Raw genomic sequence first — 27,960 nt, 5'->3', positions numbered from 1 at the left:
GTTCTAGCTCTCAGCTTCCACCCTAGCTCCCTGAATTTCTGTCTCAAATCCCCATCTCTCTTCCTACCTATGTCGTTGGTACCTATGTGGACCACGACTTGGGGCTGCTCCCCCTCCCCCTTAAGGATCCCAAAAACACGATCAGAGACATCACGAACCCTGGCACCTGGGAGGCAACACACCAACCGTGAGTCTCTTTCGTTCCCACAGAACCTCCTGTCTGTTCCTCTAACTATGGAGTCCCCAATGACAAGTGCTCTGTTCCTCTTCTCCCTTCCCTTCTGAGCAATAGGGACAGACTCTGTGCCAGAGACATGTGCCCTATTGCTTATCCCTGGTAAGTCGTCCCCCGCAACAGTATCCAAAACGGTATACTTGTTATAGAGGGGAACGACCACAGGGGATCCCTGCACTGCCTGCCGGTTCCCTCTCCCTCCCCCCCCTGACGGTAACCCATCTACCTTCTTCTTTTACGTGAGGTGTGACTACCTCCCTATAACTCCTCTCAATAACCTCCTCCGCCTCCCGAATGATCCGAAGTTCATCCAGCTCCAGCTCCAGGTCCCTAACGCGGCTCTCGAGGAGCTGGAGTTGGGTGCACTTCCCGCAGATGTAGTCAGAAGGGACACTAGAGGTGACCCTTTCCTCCCACATTCTGCAGGAGGAACATTCAACTGCCCTAGCCTCCATTCCCACTGAACTAACTTCCCAACTACTGAAAAATAAAAATACAAAACTTGTTAGTTTAGCAATCCAACGGACAGAACTTTTTTTTTGGTCAGAGGAGGATGGGTGGGAGACACTACGTAAGTAGTGTTTCGGGTAAAGCTGTCACTCGAGAACAGCCCCTTCACAAACCACCTTCAACTTACGCTGACCGCACTGCACGTATGCAAATCTCCCCAGAACAGCCAATCAGAAGCTCTGCTCTGCTGCCCTCTGCTGGATGCTTGCCTTCTGTCGAACTCCTCGGGTCACTGATGCAGGTGCACCTTCAACTTACGCTGACCGCACTGCACGTATGCAAATCTCCCCGGAACAGCCAATCAGAAGCTCTGCTCTGCTGCCCTCTGCTGGATGCTTGCCTTCTGTCGAACTCCTCAGGTCACTGATGCAGGTGCACCTTCAACTTACGCTGACCGCACTGCGCGTATGCAAATCTCCCCGGAACAGCCAATCAGAAGCTCTGCTCTGCTGCCCTCTGCTGGATGCTTGCCTTCTGTCGAACTCCTCGGGTCACTGATGCAGGTGCACCTTCAACTTACGCTGACCGCACTGCACGTATGCAAATCTCCCCGGAACAGCCAATCAGAAGCTCTGCTCTGCTGCCCTCTGCTGGATGCTTGCCTTCTATCGAACTCCTCCGGTCACTGATGCAGGTGCACCTTCAACTTACGCTGACCCCACTGCACGTATGCAAATCTCCCCGGAACAGCCAATCAGAAGCTCTGCTCTGCTGCCCTCTGCTGGATGCTTGCCTTCTGTCGAACTCCTCGGGTCACTGATGCAGGTGCACCTTCAACTTACGCTGACCGCACTGCAGGTACGCAAATCTCCCCGTAACAGCCAATCAGAAGCTCTGCTCTGCTGTCCTCTGCTGGATGCTTGCCTTCTGTCGAACTCCTCGGGTCACTGATGCAGGTGCACCTTCAACTTACGCTGACCGCACTGCACGTATGCAAATCTCCCCGGAACAGCCAATCAGAAGCTCTGCTCTGCTGCCCTTTTAATGCAGAAAAGTGTGAGGTGATTCATTTTGGAAGGAATCACAGGAAGACAGAGTACTGGGCTAATGGTAAGATTCTTGGTAGTGTGGATGAGCAGAGATATCTCGGTGTCCATGTACATAGATCCCTGAAAGTTGCCACCCAGATTGATAGGATTGTTCAGAAGGCGTACGGTGTGTGTAATCTTTTATTGGTAGAGGAATTGAGTTTCGTAGCCATGAGGTCATGTTGCAGTTGTACAAAACTCTGGTGCGGCCGCATTTGGAGTATTTCGTGCAGTTCTGGTCGCCGCATTATAGGAAGGATGTGGAAGCATTGGAAAGGGTACAGAGGAGATTTACAAGGATGTTGCCTGGTATGGAGGGAAGATCATATGAGGAAAGGCTGAAGGACTTGAGGCTGTTTTCGTTAGAGAGAAGAAGGTTAAGAGGTGACTTAATTGAGGCATACAAGATGATCAGAGGATTAGATAGGGTGGACAGTGAGAGCCTTTTTCCTCGGATGGTGATGTCTAACACGAGGGGACATAGCTTTAAATTGAGGGGAGATAGATATAGGACAGATGTCAGAGGTAGGTTCTTTACTCAGAGAGTAGTAAGGGCATGGAATGCCCTGCCTCCAACAGTAGTGGACCCGCCAACATTAAGGGCATTTAAATGGTCATTGGATAAACATATGAGATCTTGGAGGATTGTAGGGCTGGAGGCAAAATATAGAGGTAGTGAGGGGCAAGAGCATGGGTGGATTTGAAAGTAAAGGTGAGGCTTTTAAAATGAAGGTGCTGTCAGATTTGGAGTAAATGTAGGTCAGAAAATACATGCTGGTAGATAAACACGACTAGAAGACAGAATCCCTGTTAAAATTGAGTCCGGCGGGGGGGGGGGGGGGGGGGGGGGGGGGGAAGAGAGAGAGAGAGAGAGTGAGAGAGAGAGAGAGAGAGAGAGAGAGAGAGAGAGAGAGAACTATATACAGAACAAGTTTTAATATACAGAGGCAGGGCAGCACGGTGGCCTAGTGGTTAGCACAACCGCCTCACGCCGCTGAGGTCCCAGGTTCGATCCCGGCTCTGGGTCACTGTCCGTGTGGAGTTTGCACATTCTCCCCGTGTCTGCGTGGGTTTCGCCCCCACAACCCAAAAATGTGCAGAGTAGGTGGATTGGACACGCTAAATTACCCCTTAATTGGAAAAAATAATTGGGTAATCTAAATTTATAAAAAAAAAATAAAAAAAAATAAATAAATAATATACAGAGGCAAAAATATTTTGGAGTCCAGTACATAGTGCTTCAAACAGTCTCGAAGCAATTACAGGTTTAGCCGGTCCGGGGCCTTGATCTGACGTTGGGAGCGACGCAGTGGGTGGCGGCGATTCCGGTGACGGTCTGGTCCTCGGTGACTCCAGGAGCATGCCGAAATCCTCCTCATCCTCGGGCGTGGGCAGGGGGAGGACTGATGGTCCCGGGGGGGTTGATGCTGGGTGCGCCGGGGGAGGGGATGGCGGCGCCGGGCCAGAGGGGTGTGTGTGGGGAGCCTGCTGGTGCCAGGTCCCTGAGGGAAACAGTATCCTGGCCGCAGTCGGGGTACGCCACATAGGCATACTGGGGTTTGGCATGGAGCAACTGCACCCTTTCAACCAACGGGTCTGCCTTGTGGAGTCGGACGTGCTTACGGAGGAGTACGGGTCCTGGAGCTGCGACCCAAGTCGGGAGCAACACCCCGGATGTGGACATCCTGGAGAAGGCAAAGAGACGTTCATGGGGTGTGTCATTAGTCGCAGTGCATAGGAGCAACCAAATGGAGAGCAGTGCATCGGGGAGGACCTCCTGCTAGCAGGAGGCCGGGAGATTTCTGGACCGTAAGGCCAGCTGGACGGCCCTCCAGACCGTCCCGTTCTCCCTCTCAACCTGCCCGTTTCCCCAGGGGCTATAACTGGTTGTCCTGCTGAAGGCGATACCCCTGCTAAGCAGGAACTGACGCAGCTCATCACTCATGAATGAGGATCCCCTGTCGCTCTGGATGTAGGCGGGGTTAGCCGAACAGAGCGAAGATGGTGTTGAAGGCTTTGATGACGGTGGCAGACGTCATGTCGGGGCATGGGATGGCGAAGGAGAATCAGGAGTACTCATCGACCACACTGAGGAAATATGTGTTATGGTCGGTGGAGGGGAAGGGCACTTTGAAATCCATGCAGAGGCATTCAAAGGGGCGGGAGGCCTTTACCAGGTGCGCGCAGTCTGGCTGGTAGAAGTGCGGTTTGCACTCCGCACAGACCTGGCAGTCTCTGGTGATTGCCCTGACTTTCTCAATGGAGTAGGGCAGATTGTGGGCCTTGATGAAGTGGTACAACCGTGTGACTCCCAGGTGACAAAGGTTGTCGTGCAGAGTACGGAGACAGTCCACTTGTGCGCTGGCACATGTACCTCAAGATAGAGCATCGGGGGGCTTGTTGAGCTTACCGGGGCAATACAAAATCTCGTAGTTGTAGGTGGAGAACTCGATCCTCCACCGCAAGAATTTATCGTTTTTGATCTTTCCCTGCTGTGTGATGTTAAACATGAAGGCTACCAACCATTGGTCATTGATGAGAGTGAATCTCCTGCTGGCCAGGTAATGCCTCCAATGCCGCACCGCTTCAATGATAGCCTAGGCCTCTTTTTCGACGGAGGAGTGTCGAATTTCAGAGGCATGAAGGGTTTGAGAAAAGAATGCCATGGGCCTGTCTGCCTGGCTGAGGGTGACGGCTAGAGCGAAAGGGTAACGTCTCGTCGACTGCATGTCTCACGGCCTTGGCGATGTTGGCCCTAATACAGGTTACAGTTGTATAGGACTTTGGTTCGGCCACATTTGGAATACTGCATGCAGTTCTGGTCGCCACATTACCAGAAGGATGTGGATGCCTTGGAGAGGGTGCAGAGGAGGTTCACCAGGATGTTGCCTGGTATGGAGGGTGCTAGCTATGAATAAAGGTTGAGTAGATTAGGATTGTTTTCGTTGGAAAGACGGAGGTTAAGGGGGGACCTGATTGAGGTCTACAAAATTATGAGAGGTATGGACAAGGTGGATAGCAACAAGCTTTTCCCAAGAGTGGGGGTGTCAGTTACAAGGGGTCACTATTTCAAGGTGAGAGGGGGGAAGTTTAAGGGAGATGTGCATGGAAAGTTTTTTACGCAGAGGGTGGTGGGTGCCTGGAACGCTTTGCCAGTGGAAGTGGTAGAGGCGGGCACGATGGCATCATTTAAGATGCATCTAGACAGGTATATGAATGGGCGGGAAACAGAGGGAAGTAGATCCTTGGAAAATAGGCAACAGGTTTAGATAAAGGATCTGGATCAGCGCAGGCTGGGAGGGCCGAAGGGCCTGTTCCTGTGCTGTAATTTTCTTTGTTCTTTGTTTTTTTAATACGGTTGAAGGCCTGTTGAGCCTCGGCCATCAGGGGGAAAAGAGTGGACTGGATGAGTGGACGGGACCCAGGCAGCGTTTGAGGGCCTTGGGGCAGTGGGGAAGGGGGACTTCCATGAGGGGGCGCATGCGGTCGGGATCAGGCCCCAGAACTCCGTTCTGGACCACATAGCCAAGGATGGCTAAGCGGTTCATGCTGAATACACACTTCCCCTTGTTATAGGTGAGGTTTAGGAGAGAGGCGGTGTGGAGAAATTTGGCAAGGTTGGCATCATGGTCCTGCTGATCATGGCCGTAGATGGTGACATTGTCTAGGTACGGGAAAGTGGCCCACAGCCCGTACCGGTCGACCATTCGGTCCATTTCCCTTTGGAAGACCGAGACCCCGTTGGTGACGCCAAAGGGAACCCTAAGAAAATGGTAGAGGCGGCCATCTGCCTTGAAGGCAGTGTATGGACGGTCCGCCTTACGGATAGGGAGCTGGTGGTAGACGGATTTTAGGTCTACAGTTGAGAAGACCCGGTACTGTACAATCTGATTGACCATATCAGATATGCGTCGGAGGGGTTACGCGTCGAGCTGCGATGGTCGGGCAGTAGTCCACGACCATTCGGTGTTTCTCCCCAGTTTTCACCACGACCACTTGGGCTCTCCAGGGGCTGTTTCTGGCCTCGATGATGCCTTCCCGAAGCAGCCGCTGGACCTCGGACCTGATGAAGGTCCTGTCCTGGGTGCTGTATCGCGGATCCTGGTGACGATGGGTTTGCAATCCAGGGTTAGGTTTGCGAATAGGGAAGGTGGGTCGACCTTTAGGGTCGCAAGGCCGCACACAGTAAGGGGTGGTAGGGGCCCACCGAATTTCAATGTTAGGCTCTGGAGGTTGCACTGGAAATCCAGGCCGAGCAGCAGGGCAGCGCAGAGGTTGGGGAGGACGTAGACGCGGAAGCCGCTGAATTCTACGCACTGGATCATGTGGTTATACAGTACCCCCAGATCGCCATGGAGTGGGACCCGGAGGCCAGGGAGATTTACTGATTGGCAGGATGTACCGCAAGGCAGCAGCGCCTTACCGTACCAGGATGGATGAAGCTTTCGGTGCTCCCGGAGTCCAGCAGACAGGAGATCTCATGCCCATCGATCTTCACGCTTGTGGAGGCAGTGGCTAGATTGTGCGGGCGAGACTGGTCAATCGTGACCGAGGCGAGTCGCGGCTGGTCGTCGCTGGTGTCGGACGATGGGGTGTCGGGGGGCACGGGTCCTGGTATGAAGGTGGCGAATGTGCCGTGGGGGAGACAAGATGGCGGCGCCTGAAGATCCTGAGGTTGACAAGATGGCGGTGCCCACGGGCTGCACGTGGCGGGGGTTGAAAAAGATGGCGGCGTCCATGGGCCGCACGTGGTCCGTGGAGGGGAATATGGCGGCGCCCACTGGCCACCCGTGGTCTGAGGAGGGGAAGATGGCGGCGCCCACTGTCCGTACGCGCGGGATGGGGTGGTCGGAGCGATAGCGGCGACTAAGCAGGCCTGGCACACCGCGCTTCTTTCCACAAGCGTTGCAAAGGGCGCTGCAGGACGGGCAGCGTTGGCGACGGTGTTTTTGCTGCCCGCAGAAGTAACATCTGGGGTCCCCATGGGTTGGCCGACTGGCATGTGGCACAGGCTTAGGATTGACTGAGTGGTGTCCCCGGTGGGGCGACAGTCCACGGAGTCCACGATGCGTAGGAGGAGTGGGCCGTGCGGCCAGGGATGTAGGCCTGGATATTGCGCGAGGCGATTGTCATGGATAGCGCCAGCTTTTTGGTTTCTGCGAGGTTGAGTGTGGCCCCATCTAAAAGTCGTTGGTGGACGTGGTCTGACCCTATCCCCGTGACGAAAGCGTCCCGCATGAGGAGGTTCGAATGTTCCGTAGCCGTGACGGCCTGACAGTCACAGTCTCTGACCAGGGGGATTAAAGCATGCCAGAAATCTTCTACGGACTCACCAGGGAGCTGACTACGGGTAAAGAGTATGTGTCTGGCGAAGAGCGTGTTCGTCCGCTGGGCATAGTTCTCTTTCAGTAGCACCATTGCTTCATCGTAGGTCGGAGCGTCCTGGATAAGCAGAAAAACGTTGGACCTCAGCCGCGAGTAGAGAATCTCGATCTTCTGAGCTTCTGGAATTGGGTCTGGTGCAGACCTGATGTAAGCTTCGAAACAAGCTAGCCAATGTTCAAAGTCCTTTTTGGCTTTGCTTGATTGCGGATCCAGCTGCAGGCGATCCGGCTTGATGCGGAGGTCCATCTTCTGAAAACTTTAGTGCAATAAATTGATGCAAGATCAATTACACAAAGACGAGAGTTGAATACAACTGAGGTTTTATTACACTAAGATGTGTGGCCTCCTACAGCAGCTGGCGAAATGGCTGCTGTACGGGGAGCACACATATTTATACTCCGCCTACTGGGCAGAGCCAGCAGGCAGGGACTACCCCCATACCTGTAGTAGGCGTTACCACACCTCTCCTAATATATACAACAGTGGTGATTACAGCGCTGGACGAACTGTACATAGTTATAAACAACTACGAAACAGAACACCCGGAGGCCTTGTTCATCGTGGCTGGGGACTTCAACAAGGCCAACCTCAAGAGTGTACTGCCAATATTCCACCAGCACATCTCCTGGCCCACCAGGGCCGACAACACTCTTGACCATTGCTACTCAAAAATCAGACCATAAGATGGTGCTCCTTCTCCCGGGATACAAGCAGAAACTCAAGCAGGAGAATCCAGCTAAGAAGGTCGTGCAGTGCTGGTCCGAGGAAACAGAAGAGCTCCTACGTGACTGCTTAGAGACAGTGGACTGGTCCATATTTAAGAACTCAGCGACCAACTTAAATGAGTATGCCACCACCAACACAGACTTCATCAGCAAATGTGTGGATTACTGCGTGCCAAAGAAAGCAGTACGTACATTCCCCAACCGGAAACCATGGCTCAATCGCGAGATTGGCTCCCTCCTGAAGGACAGGTCTGAGGCAAGTCAATTCAAGTCAGACAATCCTGACCTATACGAGAAATCCAGGTACAACCCCCAGCAAAGCCACCCGCGATGCCAAGAGAGAATATCAAACCAAGCTAGAGTCACAGACAGACTCTCAGCGGTTGTGGCAAGGCCTAAACAACATAACGGGCTACAAAGCAAAGCCGAGCAGTATCTCCGGCAGCAGCGCATCCCTCCCCGATTAACTCAATGCATTCTATGCTCGGTTCGAGCAGGAAACCAACAATCTGCTGTTGAGTGTCCCAGCAGCCCATAATTCACCCATACCCATCATCACAGCTTCCAAAGTCAGATCCGCCTTCCTGAAAGTGAACGGGCCTGAAAGGGATCCCTGGTAGTGCACTCGGAGCCTGCGCGGGCCAGCTGGCAGATGTGTTCGCGGACATCTTTAACCTGTCCCTACTCCATTCCGAGGTCCCCACCTGCTTCAAGAAGACCACCATCATACTGGTGCCAAAGAAGAACCGGGCAACGTGCCTCAATGACTACTCTCTGGCCCTGACTTCAGTCGTAATGAAGTGCTTCGAGAGGTTGGTCATGAAGCGCATCACCGCCATACTCCCAGAACGCCTTGGTCCATTGCAATTCGCCACAACCGATCCACAGCGGAGGCCATTTCCCTGGCCCTACACTCATCACTCATATCGACAACAAGGATTCCTACATCAGACTCCTATTTATTGACAACAGCTTCGCCTTCAACACCATAATCCCAGCCAAGCTCCAAAACCTAGGACTTGGCTCCTCAGTCTGCAACTAGATCCTCGACTTTCTGACCCATAGACCACAATCAGTAAGAATAAACAACAACACCTCCTCCATAATATTCCTCAATACCGGGGCCGGCAAGATGGGTACTTAGCCGCCTACTCTACTTCCTGTACACACACGACTGCATGACAAAGTTTGGTTCCAACTCCATCTACAAGTTTGCTGACGATTCGACCATAGTGGGCCAGATCTCGAATAACGACGAGTCAGAATACAGGAGGGAAATAAAGAACCTAGTGGAGTGGTATAACTACAACAATCTCTCCCTCAATGCCAGCAAAACTAAAGAGCTGGTCATTGACTTCAGGAAGCAAAGTACTGTAACACCCCTGTCAGCATCAATGGTGCCAAGGTGGAGATGGTTAGCAATTTCAAATACCTGGGGGTACACATCTCCAAAAATCTGTCCTGGTCCACTCACGTCAACGCTACCATCAAGAAAGCACAACAGCGCCTATACTTCCTCAGGAAACTAAGGAAATTCGGCATGTCCACGTTAACCCTTACCAACTTTTACAGATTCACCATAGAAAGTATCCTATCTGGCTGCATCACAGCCTGGTATGGCAACTGCTCGACCCAGGACCGCAAGAAACTTCAGAGAGTCGTGAACACAGCCCAGTCAATCACACAAACCTGCCTCCCATCCATGAACTCTATCTACACCTCCTGCTGCATGGGGAAAGCGGACAGCATAATCAAAAATCCCTCCCACCCGGCTTACTCACTCTTCCAACTTCTTCCAACGGGCAGGAGATACAGAAGTCTGAGAACACACACGAACAGACTCAAAAACAGCTTCTTCCCCACTGTTACCAGACTCCTAAACGACCCTCTTATGGACTGACCTGATTAACAGTACACCACTGTCGGTGCTTATGTTGTTACATTATGTACCTTGTGTTGCCCTATTATGTATTTTCTTTTATTTTCATGTACTTAACATCTGTTGAGCTACTCGCAGAAAAATACTTTTCACTGTACCTCGGCACACGTGACTATAAACAAATCCAATCCAATCCAAGTAAAAAGCATAACAGTATTACAATCACAGGAGTCCCGAGGAGGATTCAAACCAAAAGGTTTACTCAGCAAGTAAGTGCAAAGCTGCAAAGCGGTGGGTAGTACATCTCGTCTCAGCTGGGATCTCCGAAGGTGCCGGTTCCCATCCTGGCTAGCTTTCTTAGGTAAGTTTTAATGACCAAAGCTGTTCAGCCTTTGCCCCTCAGCAGAGCAGGGCAGCTTGTATTCCATGACCCCACTGGGAGATCAATCGGGTCATCCCCGTGGATCATGTGGGAGTTATTACATTGTTCCTCCCCGTGGTCTGTAAGCTCCTCTGTCGCAGAGGGTAGAGATGGTCTCCTCCTTCACTTAGCCCGTGGTTGCACTTTCAATGGTTGCAGAGCTTGGTTGGAGGGATATGTAACGTGTTGGGACCGCTGTTTCTGGGCCGATCATCTTGGGGGGGGGGGGGGGGTGCTGTCGGCGACCGCTCCCTGGTCAAGCTGCCGTCCGAATCTGTGGACGCTTGTGTCTCCACATCGGGACCTGAATCTTCCACCTCTGTCCTGGCCCCTGGGGGTGTTCCCCCTTGGCCCTTGGGTGATGGGCAGGAGAGATGGAGGGCTGACTCATCCGGTGGGACCAGTCCTGATATGGGCTCTCTGTCTTTAAGATGGCCCATGGGCTTTCGTACCGTCCGCTCCTTGGTTTTCACAGTGTACTGTTTCTGAAGTTCTGGACCTTTACCGCATCCCCTTGCCGGAAACCTCTGTTGCGTGTCTGCCTGCTACGGTATTGTTTCTGGAGATCCTGGGTGAGATCCTCTGCCAGCGGGATGTTCCGTTTTGCCGGCGCCCGGGGATTTCCAGACGATGTGGGGCTGCCCCACAACGGGAAACCCCATTGACTGGCCGGCGTAACGGAGAAATCCCACCGGCGGGTTGAGGCAGAAATGTGGCGCGGTGGGGCGGAGAATCCCAATGTCTATCTTCTTTGCATTTTCCCACCAATATCACGGAATATCAGGCTAAATTGGTCCTCTGTATTCAGCCCTTCAGCAGCTCCGCCGGCGCCACCCCAGTCATTATATGTGGCTTGGTATGATAGCTGAAGAGGAACTGTATTAATTTTGTCTCCTACTTTCTTATGCCCCTATTAAATGTCTGTACCGCCCGTTCATCTCGGCCATTTAAAGAGGGATGGTATGGGGCAGTCAAATGTGTTTTACCCCATTTGACTTCATGAAGTGTTAAAATTGCACGCAAGTAAAAGGGGAGCTTTTATCTGTAACATGTATCTCCGGAATGCCATGGATACTGAATGAAAGGTGCAACTTCTCGATGGTAGCCCTTGAAGTGGTGGACGGCATAGGGTAGACCTCCAACCATTTTGAGTGGATGTCCAATATTAGCAAAAACATGGAGCCTTGAGAAGGACTAGCGAAGGCAGCATGCAATCGTACTCGGGGTTTATCTGGAACTTCCATGGACAAAGAACTGTTGCTGGTGGGAGCTCTTGACGCTACTGACATGTGGCGCATTGCTGCCCCAACTGCTCGATATCGCCATCACATCCTGGCCTCCATTCGTAGCTCTTGCCGAGCATCTTCACCGCGGATACTCCCGGGTGTCTGTTTTGCAATATGGATTTTCTGGCTTGACTCGGACCAGAACACAGGCTTCCCACAGGAGAATGCGAACCTCCATGCTCACCTCTTGTTGCTTTGTCGTGAAAGCCCACAGCTCCTCAGACTCTTCCCTTCTGTCCCTTCCCCCACAGAACGAGGTGAAGTAATTTCGCTAAGGGTCCTTTTGTGTCCACTCATGGATCTGTGAGACTGTGACCGACAAGGTGTCCATAATATTCAAGGCCACAGGGACTTTGCCTGCCACTGGCAGAAACGGGGGATGTGTCAGCAATGGGATTCAGCTCAAGGCATCAAGTGTGCGATTTGCAAGCCTGGGCAAAATCGAACACATACGCATATGATGTCAATAGTAGCATCCAACGTTTTCTCCCGGCTGACGCTCTTGTCCTCCTTGAACAAGCCGAGCAATGGTTTGTGGTTATTATGATCATAAAACATTGCCCATAACTGTATTGGTGGAAATTTGTGACCGTGAAGATAATGGCCAATGCTTCCTCCTCGATTTGCACATATCCACGCTTTGTATTGTTAAAGTCCTCGATACATAGCTATTGGTCTCTCCATCCCTTTGTCCAACCAATGGGCCAACACCACCCTCATGCCATATGGGGAGGCATTGCATGTGATCAGGAGTGGCCAGGAAGGGTCGTAGTGTATCAGCAACCTGGAGGACGACAGTTGTCGCTTCACCTTGGCAAACACATCTTCTTGTGGCGTCCTCCTTGCCCAGTCCTGGTGTTTTTTTAAGGAGTGCATGCAGCAGTCATGCTGGTCACCAGGTTTGTGGTGAATTTGCCGCAATAATTTACGAGGCTGAGGAACAACCGTAGTTCGGTCGCGTTCTCAGGCGTGGGGACCTGTTTGATTGTCTGTACCGTCTCCTCCATTGGGTGCAAGCCATCCTTGTCGATCCCATAGGTCTCTGACCTCTTTTGTGTGAAGAATGTACTTGCCCCTTTTAAGATGGACGCCTGCCTCAGAGAATCGGTGAAGGACTTCCTCTAAATTGCTCAGGTGATCCTTTTTTGGTGGCTCCGGTGATCAGGACATCATCCACATAAACTGTCACCCTTGGAAGCCCTTGGAGGATGCTTTCCATGACCCTCTGAAAAATCGCACAGGCAGATAATACCCTGAATGGAAGTCTGGTATATTAGTAAAGACTCCCAGAGGTATTGATGGCCACAAACCTTCTGAATGGCGCGTCTAGCTCCAACTGGAGGTATGCGTGGCTCAGGTCTAACTTTGAGAAAGAGTGTTCTCCAGCAAATTTGCATAGAGGGACTCCATGCACGGCATCGGAAGCCCGTCCATCGGAGGGGCCTTGTTCACCGTCAACTTGTAATCGCCACACTTCCGGTGGCGACTATGGACTTCCAGTGGCGACTATGAGGGAGTAGGTTGCACATTTGGTAGCTTCCGTTTCGGTCGGACTTTTGGACCTTTTCCCCTGACTTTTTTGCACTTTTGAGCGCGGAACTGGAAAGCAATAGTACTCAGGCACAGGGCCCATACAGAATTGTATGGACTTAAGAAGCCGGAGGGACCGTAAACAGCAGAAGAAGTGGCCAAACAAGGGCACGGTGGAGGCTGTGAGAGAAACCAATATGGCCGGTGTCCAGAGCAAGGCGCCGACAGTCCAGCCGACAATGGAGCAGCTGGTACAGGCCATGCAGGAGGGCTTTTTAGCTCTGAAGCACGATAATTTGGAGCCGATGGACCGATTGGAAAAAAGGCTGGATGATTAGGCTGAGAAGCTCCAGAAGCTGGTGGAGGAGCAGGCAGACTTTCAAACAGTGGCGGACGTGGAGATTCGAAGGCTGAGGGATCAGCAAAAAATGCTGCTGGAAAGGCTGGAGGACCTGGACAACAGATCTCGCCGGCAGAATGCAAGAATTGTTGACCTCCCGGAAGGGATGCCGCCGCGTATGTGGAGGTTATGTTTCAGAAGCTGCTGGGGAACGAGGTGTTTCCTCGCCCGCCGGTGGTGGACAGGGCATACAGAGTGCAGGTGAGGCAGCCGTGACGAGGGGGTCCCGCACGAGCGATGGTGGTCCGGTTCCACAGGTACCTGGACAAGGAGCGGGCTCTGCAATGGGCCAAGAGCACACAAAGCTGTACCTGGGACAATTGCACCCTGCGTGTTTACCAAGACCTGAGCACTGAGGTGGCCAGGAAGAGGGGAGGCTACAGGCAGGTGAAGGAGATATTGTATAAAAACAAGGTGAAATTCAGGCTGCTTTTTCCGGCGCGACTGTTACGTATGAGGGTCAGCATCACTATTTCGAGGAACCCGAGGAGGCGATGGACTTTGTTAAGAAGCAAGGGCTGGCTCTAAGCTGAGGATTCTTGGACTCATGGTAGAACTTGTAAGTCTATTTTGTTTCTCTCTCGCTTTGGGAGTTGCCTGCATGCTTGGATCCGTTCTTTTCATTTTTTCAACCTTTTTAGGTTGATGTATTTTGGTTGCAATGTGTTTTTCTTGTTCTTTTTCATGGTTTCTCTAATTGTTTCCTTTTTGGGGCCTCTTGTTTGGTTGGAGGTTTGGCAGGAGGAAAATAAGAAAGAAAATTGCTTAAAAGGTGTGGTTATGATGGGGGATTTGGGGGAATTTTTTTTTTGCAATCTTTTTCTGTGTGTGGAGGGGAAGGGCTGAGAGCGCCTGGTACTTCTTATCTCTATCTGTCTGATCTAAATTTCACTATTGTAGGGGATGTCTTTGACTTGTATAGAGTGTGTGTTTAAGCAGGGCTGGTTTGGGGAAGTGGTATGGATGCCTGGGGGGGAGGAGTACCAGGGAACAATGGGTGAGAGACGCACTGGCGCCAAAGCGGGGAGCCACCAGGCTAGCTGGGTGGGCTAGTCAACGGAAGCCAAGCTGGGGGGAATTCATACAGCTAGACTAGAGCAGGGGTTAGGTGGTAGGATGGTGTTACTGGGGGGGTGGGGTGGTGGGGGGGGGGAGTTTATCTGCTGATGAGGGTGGAAACTGGACATGGCAACAGTGAGGAAGTCATGGGTGGAGCCAGCCAGGAGGCGGGCCAGAGGAAGCGCAACATGTGGCTGGGGGGGCTGGCCAAGGAAAGGGGATGGCTGATCGGCAAAGGGGCAGGGGGGGCGAAGTGCCCTCCAACCAGGCTGATCACCTGGAATGTTAGAGGGTTAAATGGGCCAGTGAAGAGGGCGCGTGTGTTTGCGCATTTGGGGGTTCTGAAGGCGGACATAGTCATGGTGCAGGAGACACACCTGAAAGTGGCAGGCCAGGTTAGGTTGAGGAAGGGCTGGGTTAGTCAGGTCTTTCATTCGGGGCTCAACACTAAGACTAGGGGGGTTGCGATCCTGATTAATAAAAGCGTTCAATTTGAGGCGGAGAGTACAGTTGCGGGCGGGGCGGCAGATTTGTTATGGTTATGGGAAAGCTCGAAAGGGTCAGGAGGTTGCTAGGGAAGATCCCCGACTTGGACTCATGCAAACTGATCATGGGCGGGGACTTTAACACAGTCCTAGACCCGAGCCTGGATCGGTCATTTTCAAAAACAGGCAGGTTGCCGGCGATGGCAAAGGAACTGAGAGAGTTCATGGAGCAAATGGGGGGGGGCTGATCCGTGGAGATTTAGCTGGCCGTTGGCGAGGGAGTTTTCGTACTACTCCCGCGCCCACAAGGCGTATTCCCAAATTGATTTCTTTGTCATGAGTAGGGAATTGCTGGCCGGAATGGTGGGGGCAGAATATTCGGCAATTACCATATCGGACCATGTTCCTCACTGGGTAGACCTACGGATTTGTAAGGATAGCTTCCAGCGCCCACAATGGGGGTTGGAAGTTGGATTGCTTGCGGATGAGGCGGTGTGTGAGAGACTCAGGAAATGCATGCAGAATTACCTGCAGGTAAATGATACCGGAGAAGTCTCAGCAGCGGTGCTCTGGGAGGCACTGAAGGCAGTGGCGAGAGGGGAGCTGATCTCAATCCGGGCTCATAGGGACAGGACAGATGGGGCGGAAACGGACCGACTGGTTAAGGAAATTTTACGGACGGACAGGAGCTACGCGGGGTTCCCGAGGCCAGAGTTACTCAGGAAACGAGAGAGGCTGCAGGCCGAGTTCGGGGTGCTGACTACAGGCAAGGCTATAGAGCAGCTTAGAAAGGCTTTTATAGTAAGCTATACACTTCGGAACCCCCCCAGGGGACCGGAGGGTATGAGACGATTCCTGGACGGACTGACCTTCCCAAGAGTGGTAGATGGACTGGGGGCCCTGGTTGGGATTGAAGAGGTACTGGGGGGCCTGAAGGTCATGCAGTCGGGTAAAGCCCCAGGGCCGGATGGGTATCCGGTGGAGTTTTACAAAAAGTTTGCCGAGATAGTGGGGCCGGTGCTGGTCAGGGTTTTTAGCAAGGTTAGAGACAGAGGGGTCCTACCCCCTATGATGTCGCAGGCCACTATTTCGCTTATTCTGAAACGGGATAAAAATCCGGAGGTCTGTCGGTCTTATCGGCCGATCTCTTTGGTCAACGCAGATGCTAAGTTACTGGCCAAGATTTGGCGACTAGAATTGAGGACTGGGTACCGGATGTAATTGCGGAGGACCAAACTGGGTTTAAAGGGTAGGCAACTGGCGGCCAATCTAAGAAGGCTGCTTAATGTGATCATGATGCTCCCAGAGAGCAGGGAGGCAGAGATAGTGATAGCTATGGATGCGGAAAAGGCTTTCGGCCGGGACTATCTGTGGGAGGTGCTGGGAAGGTTTGGTTTCGGGGAGGGGTTCATTGACTGGGTTAGGCTGTTATACCAGGCCCCAGAGGCTAGTGTACGGAAGAACAGGGTGACATCAGATTACTTCAGATTACACCGCGGGACAAGACAGGGTTGCCCTCTCTCCCCACTGCTGTTCGCGCTGGCCATAGAAGCGCTAGCAATTGCTCTGTGAGCTTCAAAGGACTGGAAAGGGCTGGTCCGGGGGGGAGTGGAACATAAAGTCTCATTATACGCGGATGACCTGTTGTTAGACGTAGCGGACCCAATGGCGGGGATGGACGGCATCATGGAAATCCTGAGGGAATTTGGCCGGTTTTCAGGATATAAATTGAACATGGCTAAGAGCGAGTTGTTCGTAATTCAGGCGAGGGGACAGGAGAGTAGGCTGAAGGGGTTGTCATTCAGGCTGGTAGGAGAAAGCTTTAGATACTTGGGGATACAGGTGGCATGGGATTGGGGCAGGTGGAACGAGTGAGGGAGGAGGTTTGGAGTTGGGATGCACTCCCGCTGTCACTAGCGGGGAGGGTGCAGACTGTCAAGATGACAATTCTCCCGAGATTCTTGTTCATAATTCAGTGTCTTCCCATTTTCATCCCGAGGTCCTTCTTTAACAGGGCGAATAACATTTCCTGGGATTTGTCTGGGCGGGGAAGTCCCCGCGGGTGAGGAAGGTGATGCTCGAAAGGAGCAGAGGGGAGCAAGGGCTGGCATTGCCGAACTTTAGCAACGACTACTGGGCGGCCAACGTAGCGATGATAAGGAAATGGATGGTGGGCACGGGGTCGGTCTGGGAGTGGATGGAGGCTGCTTTGTACGGGGCACCAGTTTGGCGGCCCTGGTTATGGCGCCTCTGCCGCTCCCGCCGGCGCGGTACTCCACCAGCCCTATAGTGGTGGCAGCTTTGCGGATCTGGGGCCAATGGAGGAGGCATATAGGGGAAGTGAGAGCATCAGTGTGGGCCCCAATCTGTGGCAATTACCGATTTGCCCCAGGGAACATGGACGTTGGGTATCGACTGTGGCGGAGGGCGGGGATTGTGAGGGTGGGTGATCTGTTCTTGGAAGGGAGCTTTCCGAGCATGAGGGCGTTGGAGGAGAAGTTCGGGCTGATGGAAGGGAATGACTTTAGATACTTACAGGTGCAGGATTTCGTGCGCAGACTGGTGCCGTCCTTCCCACACCTCCTGCCAAAGGGGAGGCAAGACAGGGTAGTTTCTAGGTGAGAGGTAGGTGAGGGTAGAGTCTCAGATATTTACAAAGAACTAATGGGAGCAGAGGATACACAGAGTGATGACCTGAAGCTTAAGTAAGAAGAGGAGCTCGGGGGGGAGATGGAGGATGGTATTTGGGCAGAAGCTCTGGGCAGAGTAAACACGACTGCAACGTGTGCCAGGCTCAGTCTGATCCAGTTTAAGGTCGGGCCCACATGACGGTGGCCCGGATGAGTAAATTTTTCTGGCTGGAGGCCAAGTGTGCCAGATGCGCCGGTGGGCCGGCTAATCACATGCACAAGTTCTGGTCGTGCCCTAGACTCAGGGATTCGCGGACATCATGTGCCGGGTTTTGAAAACTGGGGTGGTAATGAGTCCTGAGGTGGCAATCTTTGGGGTGTCAGCCCGGCGATGAATACTGTTGGCATGGAGGGACTCAAAGCCCCCGAAGACGGAAGCATGGCTATCGGACATGGCAAGCTTTCTCGATCTATAAAAGATTAAGTTTGCCTTGAGAGGTTCACTATCGGGGTTCGCCCAGAGGTTGCAGCCATTCATTGACTTCTTCATGGAGAGTTAATCGTCAGCGGGGGGGGGGGAGGCTAGGGTAGTGTAGAGTGGGGGGTGGTTTAGGCAGATCCTTGAGAGAATGGAGTCATGGTTTGCACTATGTGTTATTTGCTTTTCTTTCTGTACGGTACTATACAATGTCCTTGTTTTATATGCCAAAAATACCTCAATAAAATTGTTTATTGAAAAAAAACTTGTAATCACCACACTGGCGGATGGTTTTATCTGACTTTAGCACTGAGACTACAGGTGCTGCCCACTCTGCGAACTGCATAGGGCAGATGATTCCCAGGTTTTCCAGCTACTTGTCTACCTTCATCTATAAGGCACAGGGAGCTGGGTGGGCCCTAAAATACTTTGGTGGGCTTCTGAGTCTGCATAGATTTTGGCCATGGCACCTTTATTTTTTTCCCCAGCCGTCCTGGGAAATTTCTGGGTATTTCCCTCGAACTTCATACAATCCCCCAGTGCCCATCTTGAAAATGTTCTGCCAGTCCAGGTGGAGTCTCTGCAACCAGTCATGGCCCAACACACTGGGTCCAGGCCCTCATACCGCTGTCAATGGCAAACAGATGGACTGCTGCCCATAGAGAACTGGAGTCATTGTCGTGCCCGCGATGGGTAACGGTTCACCCATGTACGTTGCAAAACATGCCTCAGTGTCCCTCAGGTCCAGGCGATGGATTCCTGTCCAGACTATCTGGTACGTCAGCCGTCCTATGACCGAGTCAGCAGCCCCAGTGTCAATCTCCATTTCAAGCGGGCGGTCATTAACCTGGACTGTGATTTTGCGGCAATGCACTTTAGCTGCATGAACTTATCTTCATTGGGTTGTGCCAGGTGTAAAGCCCTGGCTCTAGGAGGGTGTGCCCCCCGGCCAGGGCAGAGTGCTTGTTGGCAGATCTGGCGTTCCTGGTCCCCACGGTTTCTCCATCCCAGGTTCTGCACCGCTGTGAGTCTCCTCCTGGGGCTAAGGGGAGACATTTCTCCAGGTTGCAGAGGCACTTGGCCAACGGGTCTGGCCCTGACATTGCTTAGATAATGGCTGGGTCCAACAGTCTCTACTCTTGGGGGCGTTATTCACATGAATGGGGGGGGGGGGGTGTCCTATGCTATTCACCTCCATAACACGTGAGCCCTGGAGATCCTGGACTCTCTTCTCTGCGTTTTCATGGGAGAGGGATATCTCTGTGGTCCTTTTCAGGTACAAAGATAGTTCAACTAGAAACTTACATTGGGTTGCCATGTTGTTGATTCTGCACACAAGGCGCTATCTCAGCATTTTCGGAAGGAACGATTCATAATTGCAGTGCTCGGCCAGATTATGTAGGCGTGCCAAATAATCTGACTTCCCCTGGCCGTGTTGAACCTGTACCTTTGGACAATTACCAACAGTTTGGGGTCATAATGGACAGCCACGAGTGTCACCAGTTTGTCAAAGGTTTTTGAACCTGGGGACGCAGGGTATGTCAGGCTTTTGATGACGCTAAAATTAGGCGCCCGACAGGCAGTCAGGAGTATCACATTCTGGCGATTATCCCCTATAATGGCATGCGCTCTGAAAAAGTAATGCATTTGTTCAGCGTACTGGGCTCAGTCTTCTACGCTTATGTCAAAAGCATTGAGCCTCCCAAAGAGCTGACCTTGTCCCTCTGTGGTGAGATTCAGCCATGGCTGGACATCCGGAATCGCAGCTTGTAGTTCTGTTTTTTTCTTGTCGCCAATATTATAATCACAGTAGTGCCAAGAAGGATTCAAACCAAAAGGCTTATTCAATTGTTAAGTGCATCTAGTCCCAGCCATGACCATCCAAAGATGCTAGTTCCCATCGTGGCCGCCTTATATAGGTAGGTTTTAACAAGCCTCGCTGTTAGGCCTCCACCCCTCAGTGAGTGAGCTCATGTTATACGAACCTCACGGGGACAGAAATCAGGTCAGCCCCGGTGGGTCTCGTGGGAGTTATTACAAGATGATAGTTTCAGCAGCAGATGAGCTGAGACAGGGGTCAGAGTTAGCCGTTACTATGGGGATGGAAGTACGTGTTTTTGTGGTGGAACAGATATATGGTTAGAGGCTCATCATGGGGGGGAAAACACAACACAAAGATTTTGAATGGTCTGGTTCAACTGTGTACAGTCAGCAGGCATGAAAATGGTGGTCATGGGGTGGGGCCGAAGACAATAGATTTATTTATCCCAATACTCGTTGGAGGAAATTTCTGTTCATCCAAAACTGGATGATGTCAGATAGAGTGTGACACATCAGAGAGAGTGGACAGGCACAGTGACATGGTGGTAAAATTAAACTGGGTTCGTGTATATGTGGAACCTGACTTTGTGCTTTTAGGTGGTCACTGAAGGGCAGTATGCAATTGAGAAATGGAAAGGGACAAGTACAGATCCTGGGGAAAGCAGAGTTAACAACGCAGGAGTAGGAAGAGAAACCAATGCAAGAAATTTTCTGGCTACAATTAGGTAGATGAGGCTGGGAAGAAGCAATGACAGTTCAACTGGGTTGGTTTCCACTGTAATACAATTCAAATAAGAACTTCTTTCAGGATGGAAGCTTCCCAAATCCCAAGAGTATTCAGGGAGACTCCCCCACTACACACTTCACTGTCTATGAGTTGCTATCTCAGCAATTATACAGACCAAATATTTTCTGTTTAACTAATAAATTTTGTAATTAACACGCTTAATTGAGCTATGCTAACTAAAATATCCAAAATAAAACTACTGACACCATTTTCTTCATTAATCACAGATCTGGATAAATGGTGAGGATTAGGATTATATCCAGAATTCGCTCAAATTAACCTTCTTTGTCCATTACCTGGACAAGTACTTTTAGCAGATACAGAGGGAGCATCTGGGATATCAGAACCACTATTTTACCTTCTTGTTTTTCAGTCGGATCTGGACTTGGTAATGGGGCAACTGTCTCAGGTTCCATGTTCTGGTCTTCAGGGACTTCGTCATCAGGAACACTTGTTGATCCAGCTTCAGTCTCACTATATGATAGTTCTGCATCTTCCTCAAGTACTGGACCAGGCACACGAGATGCACCCTCCAAATTCCTGTCACATAGATCACTCCGAGATTGAATATCACTCTCCGATTCTTTACCACTTGAGCCACTGCCAGGTGGAACATTTGGTTTAGCTACATCATCGAGTGTGCTGCTTGTTCCCACTTCATCTGTCTCAGAGGTCGGAATACCTAAAATATCAATGAAATTATGTATTTTTGACCGCACACTATGACTACAGTTATATAAACGTGAAGGCTGGGCTCTGAAGAAGTCATTCAAACTCAAAATATTGGGCTAAATTCTGTTTCAGAGACTTTGTGTTAGAATAGAATTATAGAAGGAGGCCATTTGGTGCATCGAGTCTGCACAAACCCTCTGAAAGGGCACCCCATCTAGGGTCAGGCCCCTATCCTAACCCAGTAACTCAGTAAGCCCAACTAGCCTAATCTTTTGCACATGAAGGGACAATTGATCATGGCCAATCCACCTAACTTTAACATCTTTGGACTGTGGGAGGAAAACGGAGCACCCGGAGGTAACCCATGCAGACACGGGGAGAAAGTGCAAACTCCACACAGTCATCCAAGGCCGGAATTGAACCTGGGTCCCTGCCGCTGTGAGGCAGCAGTGCTAACCACTGTGTCACCATGCCTCCCGTGTTGACTCTGGGACTGAATTGCATATGGGTCGCATTCCCATTGGGGGCGCTGTTTGTGGAGTAATTCGGAACATAGTTATGGGCCAGCACTCTGCCCATGTGAACCTAAAGCAAATCTAATTTCCGCCGGCATCAGATTATCTGGGGTCGGAATTGGTGCTGGAGAGCTTGACATGCTGAATATTGGAAAAAGATGAATGGCCTCCTTCGGGCACATCAGGTGAGTCACCACCTCTGTTCCCCTGGCATCACTCCTGTCCATCACTCCTCACATCACACCCCCACTCCCATAGAGGCCAATCAAAACCCACCTGCCTCCAATGTAGATGATAAACAAACTAGTGGGAATATTTTCTCGAAACTGCTGATGGCACTTTATAATAATATATTATTACAATAATCTTTGTTGTCACAATTGGCTTACATGATCACTGCAATTAAGTTACTGTGAAAAACCCCTAGTCGTCACTTTCCACCGCCTGTTCGGGTACACAAAGGGAGAATTCAGAATGTCCAATTCACCTAACAGCACGTCTTTCAGAACTTGTGGGAGGAAACAGGACCACCCGGAAGAAACCCACGCAGACACGGGAGGACCATGCAGACTCTGCACAGACAGTGACCCAACCTGGGAATCGAACCTGGAATCCTGGAGCTGTGAAGCAACAGTGCTAACCACTGGGGGTGAGGATAGAGGCTCTCGGTGCTACTCACTGATGGGGACTGGGGTGCAGTGTGGGAAGAAAAATATCGGGTGAGGGGGGTTACACTGAGGTGAGGGGGAGTGGATTGGAGGGGGCATGTGGTGGTTGGAGCTGAAGTGAAAATCAGGGTCACCATATAGCCTGTTGAATCTGCATGGGCAAGAGAATACTCACCTTGCTAACCTATCTTCTCTTTTGCCCTCTTTCCATGATTCCATAATGAGTGCCAAGCCTCATGGGGCAAGGTTGGATACTGTCATGTCAGTGTCCCTTTAAGAAATGTTTTTGTCTAATCACATGGCTTCAGTGATAGTGTTTGTGGAGCTGCGTTGTGTCTCTGTGAGTTTACTTTCCCTTTTAAGTTTTACTTTCGCTTTGAGCATGCTCTGGTTTGTACTGCACAGGTTGAAAGAAGGGTTTCCCTTTCCTCATTTTAAAAGCTGTTTCCAGACTGCTTGATAATTTAAAAGAGATAATTGCTTTCTGGAGGAATTCAAACCTGGTGTTTGGAAAGGAAACAAGAGTATAAATCCCAAGTCTTATAGCAGTTAGAGTGCCGTGTTCTGGGCCATACCTTTGAAAAGGGGGTTGGTTTTTACTTTGATCTTGTTATTAAATTGGAACAGTTAAGTGGGAATTCATTAAAGGTTACACATAGATTACTGTAGCTGTGTTGGGTATTTATGTTTGTAGTTGATAAAAATTCTTGCATGTGTGTGTTTATACAAATGTTAACTAAATTAATAAAATAAAGTTTGTTTTTTTTGATTAAATGTGCCTAAGAACTTGAATAAGGCTCTTGTGCTCATCCCAGCCACATTCAATAAATAGTTGTACATCAGGTGAACTCCATGATATACTTTGGAGTTTTCTAAACCCTGGCCCATAATAATACGTCAGATAAAACTAAATTGGATAGACGTTTTCAGGATATTGAATGCATTTTTCGAAAGCCGAAGTACGAAGATTTTTAAAAATAAATTTAGTGTATCCAATTATTTTTTTCCAATTAAGGGGCAATTTAGGCAATCCACCTAACCTACACATCTTTGGATTGTGGGGTTAAGACCCATGTAAACACGGGAGAATGTGCAAACTCCACACGAACAGTGACCCGGGGCCGGGATTGAACGCGGGTCCTCAATGCCGTAGACAGCAATGCTAATCGCTCTCCACCGGGCCGCCCATGCAGGTATGAAGCTGTGTTTCAAAATTAGTTTGGATGAGTCTGAGGGGTAAAGGCAAATAATTTACACAAACCCCAAATGCACAAATTCTTCAAAGCTAGGTCCGTCGCATATGCTCTGACAAGAAAGTAAAGGCCGAGTTGACACACTAGGAAGAACTAGGGATGAGGTGGGCAGCACGGTGGCGCAGTGGGTTAGCCCTGTGCCTCACGGCGCCGAGTTCCCAGGTTCGGTCCCGGCTCTGGGTCACTGTCCCTATGGAGTTTGCATATTCTCCCCGTGTTTGCGTGGGTTTCGCCCCCACAACCCAAAGATGTACAGGGTAGGTGGATTGGCCACGCTAAATTGCCCCTTAATTGGATAAAATTAATTGGGTACTTTAAATTTATTTTTAAAAAAGAATTAGGGATGATAAAATTGGTATAATTCTCTGAATGGCAGCTCCCTGTCTTAAAACCTGTTAAAATATACGAGTTTGCCTTTTGGGATACCATCAACTTGTGCAATATTTCAACTGACGATGGAGAACCTATTACAAGGAATCCCATAAATCGTGATGCACTTAGTGATGGGAACTTTACACGAAGAGCATCTGGCCAGCTTGTACAATAATAATATTTATTATTGTCACAAGTAGGCTTACATTAACACTGCAATGAAGTTACTGTGAAAATTCCCTAGTCGCCACACTCCAGCGCCTATTCGGGTACATTAAGGGAGAATTCAGAATGTCCAATTCACCAAACAGCACGTTCTTTCGGGAATTGTAGGAGGAAACTGGAGCACACGGGGAGAATGTGCAGACGCCACACAGACAGTGACCCAAGCCAGGAATCAAACCTGGGTCCCTTGCTCTGTGAAGCGACAGTGCTAACCACTGTGCGACCTTGAAAGGTTCAGAGACGCTGACATCAGATTAAAAAGAGAAAAGTGCACATTTGAAGCCAATGTGGTCACGTATTTAGAATTTAAGGTGGACTCAAAAGGTCTACACCCTTTAAAGGACAAGGGGAAAGCTATCAAAGAGGTCTCTGTGCCAAAAAATGTCACGGTTTTGCATCATTTCTGAGCATGGTAAAATAGTATGGCTGGTTCATCCCTAATTTGACAACTACAATCGCGCTGCTGCACCTCCTTTTAAAGAAGCACCAACACTGGTATTGGAAAAACCCAAAAGTCAAACAGGCCCAACAGACGTCCAGCTTGATGGTCCATTTCGACCCAGGCAAACCAATCATTTTGACCTGTGACATTTCACCTGATGGGACAGGGGCGATCCTGTGCCACAAGATGGAGGACGATACTGACAGGCCCATCGTTTTTGCCTCCCGAACACTCATTGACGCAAAATCAAAGTATGCGCAAATTAGAGGGCCTAGCTTTGACTAACGGCATTAAAAACTTTCCATCAGTATGTGTTTGGCTGCCATTTCACCAACGTAACCGACCAGAAGCCACTACGAGGACTACTTCGCAAGGATAAACCAATTGTGCCAATTGCTTCAGCCAGGGTCAAAGGTGGGCCTTGCTATTGGTGGATTATAGCTACGATTTCCTACACTGACCAGGGACACAGCTCCAATGCCCGAGTCGGCTCCAGCTCCCCCAAGGTATAGCATTGCTGCCTGTGCCACAAGATATGATCCTGCCGTTAAATTTTCTGGATACCCTTCTGGTCTCCTCAGCCAAACCAGAAACTGGGCCCAATGTGACACGGTCCTCGCAAAGGTCAAACAAATGGTTCTAAGTGAATGGCACCACGACAAGTCAGGTCAGCTCAGGCCTTACCAACTGAGGAAAGATAAACTCAGTTGTTGGGTAGTAATACCACCCATAGCAAGAGAGCCACCACTGAAGGAGTTGCACAGTATGCACTCTTCCAGACTAAGATGAAAATGGTGGCCAGGAACCACATATGGCGGTACTGAGAATCTAGGGTGGGATTCTCCCGCAACTGGCAGGATGGCCTGATGCCGGCGCCAAGAGCAGCGCAAACCACTCCAGCGTCGGGCCGACCGGAAGGTGCGGAAGCCTCTGCACTAGGCTGGCGACGGAGGGGTTGGCGCCGCACCAACTGGCGCCGAAGGGCCGGCACGAGTTGCCACATGCGCAGAATCACCGCCGTGGTTCCGTCCATGCGCAGACTGGCCGGCATGTTTCCTGTGCATGTGCAGGGGGGTTCTTCTCCGTGCCGGCCATGGTAGAGCCCTACAGAGGCCGGTGTGGAAGAAAAGAATGCCCCCACGACACAGGCCCGCCCACAGATCGGTGGGCCCCGATCGCGGGCCAGGCCACTGTGGGGGCCCCCTCCCCCCCCCAGGCCCGGATCCCCCCGCACATCCCCAAGGACTCACCTAGCCGGCCTACAAGCCGGGTCCCGCCGTGATAGGCCATTTCAAACCACGCCGGCGAGACTGGCCAGGAAACCCGCCCCTGGTTCATCAGTGTGACTTTTGTCAGTCACAGGCATCATCTGCATCCATGGGAATGGTCTGGCCATCTGTGGACAAGGTTATGCATTGATTTCACTGACACCCTTCCTGGAAAAAATGTTCTTGGTACCGGTCAACATGCATTCCAAGTGGCTGGATGTCCAGGAAATGGGGTCGTCAACCTCAACGGTCACTATCAAAATCCTGAGGCACATTAATAAATAATAATAATAATCTTTTTATTATTGTCACAAGTAGGCTTAACACTGCAATGCCGTTACTGTGAAAAGTCCCTAGTCGCCACACTCCAGCGCCTGTTTAGGTGCACTGAGGGAGAATTCAGAATGTCCAATTCACCTAATGACACTTTTTTTTAATAGGGGAGGAGGTACAACAATTTGTGTAAACTAACACATCCTCACGGCCTCTTATCACCCAGTTTTGAATGACTTAGCATTTTTTGAAACAGAGATGAGAAGAAATTATTTGTCTAAAAGGGTCATCAATCTGTGGAATTCACTACCCCAGAGTGTGATGGATGTCGGACATTGAGTAAATTTAAAGAGGAGATGGACAGATTTTTAATTAGTTATGGATTGAAGGATTATGGAGAACGGGCAGGAAAGTGGAGTTGAGGGCGGGGTGAGATCAACTATGCTTGAATTGAAAGGCAAAGCAGGCTCAAGAGGCTGAATTGCCGACTCCTGCTCCTAGTTCTTATGTTTTTATCTTCTTGCAACATACCACTATCAGTTCCAGAACAGGAAATTAGATCTGACTCAGAGAGATGTTGCGTTATATTTGTGGCAGATTCTGTCGACTAATTTTAATATGGCTATTACCTCCCTTATTTTTCTTTTCTTAATTCCTTGCTCTTTGCCAAGGCTGTTCAAGGATTGGTCCATTCGAAAATTCCCCTTCAAGGCTAAGAAAAAAGCAAAGGGACCAAATAGTGCAGAATGAGTTCAGAAAGCTCCTCAATGATTCCCGCTTGTGTCACTGTCTGTGTGGAGTCTGCATCTTCTCCCCGTATCTGTGTGGATTTCCTCCGGGCGCTGCGTTTCCTCCCACAAGTCCCGAAAGACGTGCTTGTTAGGTGACTTGGACATTCTGAATTCTCCCTCTGTGTACCGAAACAGGCGCTGGAGTGTGACGACTAGGGGATTTTCAAAGGATCTTCATTGCAGTGTTAATGTAAGCCTACTTGTGACAATAATGTGGTATTATCATAATTGTAAGAACTGCAAGGGTTAATGAAGTGTCTTGAGTAGCCACTAAAGGGAGCTACAGTTACAACTATATGAGGCAGTGATGCTAAGCTTTGTGGGAGAATGTGTGCAGGAGTTAGCTCGAGAGAGTCAGAAGTGCAGATAGTGTAAGTGACAGCAGATCATAGTTTATAGCAGTATCAAGATTAGTTGTAGATGAGTGTAGTTTAAATGTTAATAATCAACTGTGTATTCTTTAGGACTATGAGTCGAATCCAAATTAGTAGTGTTAATAAATTTATAGCTTTGTTTAAGTTCAAGCTATTTTGCCGATTTTGTGAACACTATGCCAACCATCCTGAAATAAGCAACACAAAGAACACCACAAATAATAAAGATTATCATTATTAAATAAACTCTCTAAACCTGGGCAGGTTTCATCCCACGTTAATTTAATATTGAAACAAAATCAACAAATAAACAAAATCGAGAGCCAAACATAGTTCTGTTTTTGCCTCTCCTGTTATTCTCCAGCTGAACACCACAACCCCCTCCTTCCCTCATTATTGATGTCACTTAGATCCATTTAACTCCGTGGCAATGTCCCTGGTGTATAAA

The 27,960-nt window shown here is 50.3% G+C and overlaps 1 protein-coding gene across 6 annotated transcripts in view; it reads right to left on the bottom strand.

Moving 5' to 3' along the window:
- Positions 1-27,960, bottom strand: part of LOC119955119 — a 192,947-nt gene that overhangs the window by 145,398 nt on the left and 19,589 nt on the right. For 4 of the 6 annotated variants that reach the window (XM_038781009.1, XM_038781010.1, XM_038781008.1 and 1 more), the window contains one exon: positions 21,018-21,341. In XM_038781009.1, the coding sequence (XP_038636937.1) occupies positions 21,018-21,341 (324 nt within the window). Of the gene's footprint in view, positions 1-21,017; positions 21,342-26,056; positions 26,170-27,960 lie in introns of those variants that run through there. The other 2 variants (XM_038781012.1, XM_038781007.1) reach the window with 2 other exon arrangements.

Source organism: Scyliorhinus canicula, chromosome 20 (genome assembly GCF_902713615.1).
Source record: "Scyliorhinus canicula chromosome 20, sScyCan1.1, whole genome shotgun sequence".
NCBI classification, from domain to species: domain Eukaryota; kingdom Metazoa; phylum Chordata; class Chondrichthyes; order Carcharhiniformes; family Scyliorhinidae; genus Scyliorhinus; species Scyliorhinus canicula.
This window is presented reverse-complemented; position numbering and strand designations above follow the sequence as displayed.